The following is a 9,454-nucleotide window of genomic DNA, read 5'->3' on the forward strand; positions in this document are numbered from 1 at the left end:
AATAGAATGTGTTTCTGAGATGAGGCACTTTTACTTAAATGTCAACGTTTTGCAAATTATTAAGATGTATTAGAGTTTGCCTGCACGTGAGAATTTTGATCTGTTTTATTATCTCCATGTAGTCACTTGGGCTGTGTGAAATAAGAATGTGACCCAAAGTTAAATAGAGCTTTTATTTCAGAGTCACCCTTTAAAGCATTGTTTCTGGAGCAGGAAACAAATCTGCTTTTCCTTTTTAAGTAACTGAAATGTTTCACTCTTTACCACATCTGAATAACTGAATGGATATTAGTTGATACAAATTAAAGGAATGTTTAACAAAAAATACCACAGAGTTTAGCTAAATAAAAATTAACAAGATTTTTACAAAAGAGTAGCAGCTATGCGCTTGCATGTAATATTACAAAATATTGAAATAATGTATAAACATAAATTTGTCAACATGAAGATTGACAGTATCTGATGTCTTTTACGCCCAGTTTCACAGACAAAGCTTATAAGGCTAGTCCCAGACTAAAATGAATGTTAGAGCTGTCTTAACTGAAAATAACTTGCCCTGACATATCTTAAAATATATCAGTGCCATTGCTTTGTCTCAAGATGCACACCAGTAATGTTTATTTCTAATGCATTTTTATAAAAACGACTTAAATATCCTGATTTAAGTAAGGCAGAGTCCTGGTTTAAGCCCTGTCTGTGAAACCTGGCCATAATTGTTTTATCCCTTTATTGCATTTCATGGAGAAAAAACCCAACACTGGTAATAAAACGTCTCTCTCAGCTGTACCTTGAGTCTTTTCATTGCAATCTCAGAAGAGCAACATTTCAATACATTTTAACTTTTAAATGAGTATAGTTTGTATTGGTGGATTAGTTCATTCTTGCACTTAGATTTGCTGTCTGCTGAGGTCTCTCTCACAGTACCGCTGGACTTTGGGGAAGTTGTTGGCCTTATCAAGTCTGGTTGAGATTTAGAGGGTGACTTAGGGGCGGTTTTTGGTCTCGGTGCATCCTCTTGAGGTTTGGTGATGGTCTTTGTGGCGGCCACCTCCTGTTTGGGTTTTGAGATGGTTGCTGGCTGCCACAGGAAGAACTCATGTAAAAGTGTATTCACCGTGTCAGGACACTCCATCATGACCATGTGACTTCCATCATCAATGACCTTCAGGAACCCCAGCAAGAGGATCTATGAGAAATTGAGTTAGGATGAGTCAAAAGCAAAATATATTGTGATGTTAGGTTTGCGTTGTGCAAGAAGTCATTTTCATCTGCATGCCAGCTTAAAATAGTAAAATACAACCAATTTTATTTACGGATGATTGAACATAAACAAAACCATTCTACCTCTGCCATACGTTGGTCTTCTTGTACCGGTACAAACTTGTCGTACATGCCGTGGACAAGCAGGACAGGCACTGTGAGTTCAGCGTGATAAACCTCATCACCCTCAGGCCAGTACTGTCCGCTCATCATGGACCGCAGAACGAAGTAAGAGACATTGAAGGCATTCTTCTCTTTTAGTAACTTCTTTTCTCTTGCTCCCTGATGGGCAAACCCAGCCCTTCAAGAAACAAAAAGGACTTTTATTACTGACTAGAAAACCGACTAATATGTCTCGTGCCCCATCAAGTCTGGTATTCTTACATGAGGAAGCTCCAGGTGAGGCACGGAGACAATAAGTTAAGGACACATGTGGGTAAGTTGAAGACGGAGCAGAGACCCGGCTCGAGCGCTGTAGGACCACCACCGTTCATCATCACGACCTTGTGAACCTGCTCCGGGTACTCATGAGCCAGGAAAGTGCAAAATGAGACTCTGCATAATAAATGCTAAAATTAGTGGAAAAACACATTTCTTAAGATTATGAAAAATGTTGGTATCCGAACAATGTACCCATTCACTTCTATTGGTTAGAAAACCATTGCAAGTCAATGGGCACTGGCATTGTTTGGGTACCAACATTCTTCAAAATGTCTTTTGTGTTCTGCAGAAGAAAGTAAGTCATACAGGTTTGAAATGACACGAGGGTGCATTAATGATGACAGAATTTTCATTTTTGGCTGAGCTATCACTTTAAGCACTGTATGTGAACCAATGATAATTCCTCACCCATAGGAGTGTCCTACTAAAATATTCCTCCGCTTGGCGTATCTTTTGAAAAGGATCCTCACATCCTCAGCCAGCGCGTAAAACGTGTAAGCAGCGGGAATCTGTGGAGCTGAACTCGCACCGTGACCAACCAAGTCTGGGGCGATGACCTCATAGCCAAGTTGGGAGAAATAGTCCAACTGACTTCCCCAGATATCCAGCGATCCCCCGACCCCGTGTATGAAAAACAAGGCCACGTCAGGATGAGTACCTTTACAGCACGAGATCTTCCGCTCACAGTCGATCACAATGGAGCGTTTAGGTTTGCGGCGTCTGCGCTGTGGTGGTTGCTGTTCCTGCTGGGGCGCCGGTTTGATATCTGGAGGCTGTCCTGTAGCTGACCCCGGTGTGGGCTCTGTGTTCTGGACCGTTGCCGGAGCATCGTTTTCGGTAGTGTCTGTGTCCACAGTGCTGTCTCCGTTTTGATAACGGACCCACTCTGGATGAGTAGCTTCGTTGACGTTCTTGATCAGAAGTTGTCCGTTTCGATACACTGAGATTTTATGCTTGCAGCTCACTGAACCCCCTTCCCCAGTCCCGGGTTCTTCGACAACTGGTCTGTCTGGGATAATATGCCGAACTCTCAGAATTCTTCCTGGTTTCACCTCCACAATTTCAAAACCATCGGTGGGCTCAGAGGATTCGATAGGGACCACCACATTAGTCGACTTTCCTGTGAAGCAACAGAATATTCCATCCACAAAGCTGGTCAGCATGGTGAACACCTAAAAGGAAAAGGAGAGGGACAATGTCATGCAAATGTCATCCTTACGATGAAAAATACTATTGATAGGTCAGATGTCAACGTTTGGACTTCACAAGACCTCTAAATTATAACCTGTGGTATCTGGCACCAAGACTTTAGCAGCAGAACCTTCGAGTCAGAAGTTGCTAGGTGGCATCCCTATGAATTGGCTTTGCTGGTCCAGAGCATTCCACAGATTCTTGGATTGAGGACTGGTAAATTTGGACAAGAACAAGATTGGGGATATGTGGTCTGAAGTGATCTTAAGGTAAGTGGTATGTGTGTTACAGCAGCATCCTCATGGATGTTTACCAGAGCATAACACATCCATGACACTGGGATGTGCTGGACAAGCATATTTCATCCACTGCAACTCCACCTTACAACCCATAGGACTTTAGGGATCTAATGTATTGGTGCCAGATAGCAGAGGACACCTTCAGGGGTCTTGTGGAGTCCATGCCCCAGCAAGTTGGCAGTGTGCTGAGGTCCAACAGCATATTAAGCATGTCATCATAATACTTTCTCGTCAGTGTATAGAAAAACCTAAGTTTGTGTCAGTTTTTTGGAAAATTAGTGTAGATAAAATGTAATGTAGATGAATAGGAAAGCCCATTCTGGACCTCAAAAGGTTTAGGTCATCGCTTAATTCTGACCACAAATATCATCTTCATTCACGATTTAGGACTTTTTCAGTGATATTCTAGTTAGTCTCCTGTAAGTAAATCTGTAAAGAGCTTTAAAAAAAAAAAGACGATAGACGTTTTCCTCTATTTCTAGTTTGCTTGCTGATTGTTAAGATGCCATGTAATTCATTCCAACAAATGTGAGAGTGCCCAGTAAGCATCACTGCACTCAAGGTTTTTACTGTTGTTCACTTTATGGTCCACATTTACATGGCACATTATAGCTTAAGCATAAATGTAATGCAATGTTGTGAAATGTTGTTTGCACTGTTTTTGTATATTCAACATTATCTTGTAAATAATATATCAACAGTTTCCTTGGGCTCAGCCATGCATTTTTCTTTATTGCATTTAATTTAGGAAGGTTTAACTTTTCGTCATCTTTGCCTGTGGCAGTGCTATGTACTGTCATCTTCATAACAGGACTTTCCTGTTACACTGAAGGTTCTTTAAAGGTTTGCCAAAGAAGAACAATCGCTTTTCTTATTGTTTTATCTTCTGAAAAGCTTTTTTGCCACAAAGAACCTTTTGTGAAACAAAAAGGTTCTTCGCACGTTAAAGGTTCTTTATGGAACCATTTAGACAAAAAATGTTCTTCTATGGCATCGTGTAGAACATTTATTTTTAAGAGTTCATTTTAATTGTGAGACCAAGGTAGTGACTTCCATGTTACAATTAAATCGAATGTGTTTGAAATAAAGCTGTCCTGTTAACAATGTGACCCTTCACTTAATTTGGTGTTAACAAAGCGAATATGTCAGCATATTGAATACTTTCAAACATAATTTACTTGCAACTGAATTGAAGTCAAACACTTCATTTTCTCTTTTCATCATAAAAAATATTTTTGTTGGAAAAAGATTGTTGCAAAATTAGAAACAGTTAAGAGAATAACACTGTTCTTTGTGACTTGCTCTGCATTCTGGATCATCTACATAAAGGTATGAAATTGTTAAATAATGTATTTTTTTCAGATAAAACATGTTACCTGTTTACCGTTGTTTCCGATGCATTAAAAAGATGATTGTAGCTGCCTCTCTTCGGTGTGTAATAAAAAAGGAGGTTGGTAATCTGCTACCCACAATCCAATAATCTAACCTAAACAGAGTCTGTCCCACATTAAATTGACAACCGATGATATTTTAGAAGATCTTATTTTATGTTAAACAAATAAACAACTAACAGTTTTGTCAGCTTTCACGTACTCTGTCTTCCAAATCTACGTACCAACATGGCCACAGTAAAAACTCCAGATTAGAGCGGATTAGACCTGTTGAGCATATGCTGTTACAGACCAGCCTCAGTGAAAACAAAACACTGTATAGCCAACATCACATAGAACTCATCTATTATAATCTACAGCATGATCTTAAGGCTGATATAAGAATGACACAAGTCACCATTTTAAACTTTTATTTTGACTCAAAATAATAAAAAAATAGTTAAACCTCAAACAAGGAGCCTGGGAAGTCAACAAACAAAAAAAAACAATACAAATGTAGGTATATTTGCAGTCATTGTGGTTGTAACGCTGTAACACATGGAGCTAGATTTAGACTAGATTTAAGATGGGCTGCACTTTGCACACTTTACAGGACACTAAAATCCAAGAGCTTTTAAAAGCCTTTACTCAACACTTTTGCCAAAGTCAAACTCATGCATGCTTTGTTACTCTTGATAGTTTCAAAACCCTGAATCTTTTTAATAACACGCCCAAAAACTTTTCCAGTACAGAACCTGAAACACGCGAGACAATAAACTGCTGACTCAACATCTCCAAACATTGTGCCTCCAGTCCAAACATAGTGAAGGCACAAAGTACTATGGATACATTGTGGGCTCAAAAATCCTTTTTATTGTACCTGATCCTCACAACCACAGCCCACTGTCTCCCTCTGCAGGTTAAGAGATGAACCGCCACACATCAGAACCTCAAATCTTAGAACTCCAGCACAAAAATGTACAAACACAGAGAACAAAGCAGAGGCATAATTGCTGTCTAACTCAGGAAATGCAAAATAATCATGATGGGATCATCACACGAGGTTTCCTTCAGATAAGAACCAATAATTCATAAATATCGGAAGGCAGTCGATCTGTTTATCTTTACCACATCTGAATAACTGAATGGAGAATGTGACCCATTGAGACTAAGACAGCACTGAAAGCTTATATTCGGAGGGGAGAGAGTTACTTTACTTTTTACAAAATCATCATCCTGTGATATTGGTGACGGATAAACAGTCCTAACAGTGCATTCATGCACAAGTTTGCACTTGTTAGGAAGACAAACATTTTACCCACACAAAATCCTACATCTAAATTTGCTTTAGAGCTTTTCCTTTGGACGTGTGTGCCGAGTTTCTGTGTATTTGAGGAAAGCAAAGGGTCACAGCTTAAATTAATGAGGGTGCTTTGAAACATAAATTGCCTTAGTGTCCTAACAATCATATCTTCTCACAACGGTTCATAGCACGCATTCTGGACATTCCTTATGTGCTTGTTAAATATATATCGCTTTACCCGACCCCCCCACCGCCCTTCAGAATTCAGCAGATCCATCAAAGCTGAAAGCCAATCTTGCCCGCAGCGTGTTCCCATCCGGACAGACAGTCTGAGGGGCACTGACCGCATCAGGAAGCACTCAGTATAATAAAGCACACCGTATGTCACATTGTTTTCGTTTCGTTCTTTCGTAGGTGAAATTCCTGTGTGGTGTGCCGGTGTTTGAATGTTCTGAGAGAGCTGGGCTTTGTCGAGTCTGTCTGCTGTTGGATGGAGGGTTCCTCTAAGAGTCCTCGTTCATCTCCTGGCTGTCCGTTCGGGCGATTTTGCGAGGAGGTGCCGGGCTGCCGCTCTCCCCTTCTGCTTGCTCCTGCTCTCGCTTTTTAGCTGCGTTCTGAAACATCATACAGAGGGAAAAAATTACACATTTAAATTCATCTTATGCATTTAGTAATATTGGTTTTTACAAATGTCTCAATATTGACCATTAAAAATATTGTAATTTAATCCATCACCCATAACTTTATTAGCTGCTCTTGATTCTTTCTTTCAGGTAGGGCTGACATAAAATTAGGGCTGTTAAACGATTAATCGTGATTAATCACATCCAGAATAAACATTTGTGCTTATATAATATCTGTCTGTGTATTGTGCATATTAATTTTGTATTTATAAAAAACATACATGCATATATTAAAATATATATATATAAATGAATAAACGTATATTTATAATTTTAATTATTGGTCAACATAAATTAATTAAAATATTTCCTAATTATAAAAACATTCATGTGTATGTTTTTGCGTTTATAAATACAAACTGAATGTGCACAGTACACAGACTGTATTATGCAAACACAATTTTTTATTCAAACTTTTGCAAAACTTCAAAGATGAACTTTATTTATATTTTATGTAGGGCTGACAAACTTTTAAGTTAAAGAAACTTACTGGTCCAAAGGTCTAATAAGCTGAAAAAACAGAAAATAACAGAAACACTTGCCTTTTTGTCCCATTGTTGATGAAGGTAACGTAAGAGAATGTTCGTCTTCTCTGTGACTATGACTGTGAAGAGAAGGACAAGAAGTAAATTAAATGTTGGGCTTTATAATGAAACTAACAGGCAGGGTTCAGCAGGACATTTAGTCACATTTTGTTTTCATTATGTGATCCTGGTGTCAATTTTAAAAAAGGTGTAAAACAGACATTCACAAAATGTTTCTGTGACCTTGTCAAATGGCTATATACACAACAAGCACTTACTCTGTTCTGAGGGATACTCTCGTGTAGGCAGATACACCGACGGCCTTCTGTTCTGTGAAAGAAAAAGAAAAGACGTAAATATAAATGAAACCTGAGAATGTAATTCACAGATACAGTGTCAAAATGCTCACCGAATATTAAGAAAGAGGATTTTGCCATTAAAGGGTTAGTTCACATAAAAAATGAAAATTTGCTTTGGTAAATAACATTCACTTTCCTGCACAATTCATTTGATGAGACCTCAATATAGACCACTTGGCAAGATGTAAACACTGGTCCAGGAGCACTTCCGGTTTCAGTTTTTATTTATTTATTATTAGTGTTTTTTACTTGCATATATAATTGCAATTACGTATTTTGTTCAAACGTTTGTGTAACTTAAACAGGAAGTTCTTCTGGACCAGCGCTGAACCAGCATTGTTTACGTCATCAAAAGAGGTCTATATCGTGAAGAATTGCTGGGATTACTTGATTTTCGGGCTCTCAAAGTACTGGCATCTGATGACTTTTTACAGATCATCTAGTTCCTTTCAGGACAGGTAAAAATAATTCACTATTCTATCGATGAAAGCGTAACATACATCTTGAATGACCTTAGGGTGAGTAAACGAACAACAAATGTTCTTTTTTTTGTAAACTAACGCTTTAAAGATAGATAAAACGCTTTTTATCTATCGAGACTGAAAATCTTACCGATGCCTTACATACAGAGTCTGCGTGAAAACGGCTGAAGTTAGTCTTGTTATACACAGGTAGTCCTTTCAGGAAATCTGCCTAAAAAGGGTTCAGAAGCAAAAAAAGAGGTTAGAATCGAACATTAAATATACCAGAAGTGCTAAATTGACACATCTGACAGATGCATGTCTACAGGGGGAACACATATTTTCCTTTTTAGGTGTTGAGGACAAACTTCAGTGTGACATAAATGAATACATAGATTTGAGTTATATAGTTCATAGTTATTATGCTATTGCTTTGTCCTGTGCAAATAATGTGCAAGTTTATGCATTGCATGATATCTTAAAAATAACTGTTTATAAATCATATCCATTTATTTAACAACACCAACAAAAGCAAGATATGATAACAGAAAGCATGACGTCAAGCGAAAGACATTTCTCCTGTAATGACAGCAGGGGCCCTATGGTCTCTTATTATAATACAAGCCTACGAATTCATACAAACAAAACAACTTGCATATGAAAATATTCTGTATATTTTTCCAAACATATGCATGATGCATGTCAACATTTGGGCGTTGTCAGTCCACCACTGGATGTGTTGAGGTTGTGCTAAGCTGTATCTGTTTAATTCAAGAGAATTTTCATAGATATTTGATCATATAACAGTAATATATTAAACACGGAGAGATCGTACACGCTGAACAAATGCGAAAGAGTGTCGAGCTCGCGCCTCTCAGCACTGCTAACACGAGCTAACGCTTTAGCAATGACAAACCATGTGACGAGTTTAAGATTATTCAGACACCGACACGGGTGAGAAACATACAGGAACTCATTCCTAAACTTGTTATTCAAAACCAACCAATATAAACGTCATATAAACATTTATTTCACTACGAATATGAGTGTTACACAGTGTATAGGAGTGTTAGCATGAAGCGGCCTAACTCACTCAACAGTGTGACAGACGAAAAACAACAAAATTCTTTCATTCCAGTACTATTTAGGACAGTGTTTAAGTGCTCGGTTCTTTAAAACTATTGTAATATATCTGTGACATGGCAATTAGAGGAAAGGAAACTTACTTTGTCCATGGTGATACGAGTTCAGTCCTGTAGGTGTGCTCAGACAGGCCAGAACACCGAAAATCGATAGATCTGAACCCAGTACTGCTCACGCATTCAACACCAATACACAACCCAACACACACCAGCGGAAACACAAAGAAATGCGTGACTAAAATATACACAGAAGAGCTACACAACACTACAGCACAAACCTGACGGACTGTCTACACACTCACTATACTGACTGACTGTCTGTCAGCTCTCGCGCGCGCTCTCTCGCTCTCTCTCTCTCTCTCTTCAAACGGTAGTCACAAGTCCCCCAGAACTGTTTGCTTTCCTACGTTCTTCAAAGTAT

The 9,454-nt window shown here is 38.6% G+C and overlaps 2 protein-coding genes across 3 annotated transcripts; both read right to left on the reverse strand.

Annotated features, from left to right (window-relative positions):
- Window positions 1–260: 260 nt before the first annotated feature.
- Window positions 261–2,864, reverse strand: abhd8b (abhydrolase domain containing 8b). Its single transcript, XM_057362425.1, has 4 exons — window positions 2,110–2,864; window positions 1,645–1,815; window positions 1,345–1,561; window positions 261–1,186 (listed from the first exon to the last, which is right to left on the reverse strand). Exons 1-4 carry the CDS (start codon window positions 2,862–2,864, stop codon window positions 836–838), a joined length of 1,494 nt encoding a protein of 497 aa, XP_057218408.1. The 3' UTR covers window positions 261–835.
- A 2,114-nt stretch (window positions 2,865–4,978) lies between these two features.
- On the reverse strand, window positions 4,979–9,401 carry dda1 (DET1 and DDB1 associated 1). 2 transcript variants are annotated; one of them, XM_057362015.1, is made up of 5 exons: window positions 9,118–9,401; window positions 8,058–8,123; window positions 7,350–7,401; window positions 7,090–7,151; window positions 4,979–6,478 (listed from the first exon to the last, which is right to left on the reverse strand). In XM_057362015.1, the coding sequence occupies exons 1-5, from the start codon at window positions 9,124–9,126 to the stop codon at window positions 6,368–6,370; spliced, it is 300 nt and encodes a 99-aa protein (XP_057217998.1). In that variant the 5' UTR covers window positions 9,127–9,401; the 3' UTR covers window positions 4,979–6,367. The 2 variants fall into 2 exon arrangements, with proteins under 2 accessions (XP_057217998.1, XP_057217997.1); XM_057362014.1 differs by having other exon boundaries at window positions 8,043–8,123; window positions 9,118–9,398.
- Window positions 9,402–9,454: the final 53 nt, after the last annotated feature.

The sequence above is a fragment of the Triplophysa rosa genome, linkage group LG20 (assembly GCF_024868665.1).
Source record: "Triplophysa rosa linkage group LG20, Trosa_1v2, whole genome shotgun sequence".
Taxonomy (NCBI): domain Eukaryota; kingdom Metazoa; phylum Chordata; class Actinopteri; order Cypriniformes; family Nemacheilidae; genus Triplophysa; species Triplophysa rosa.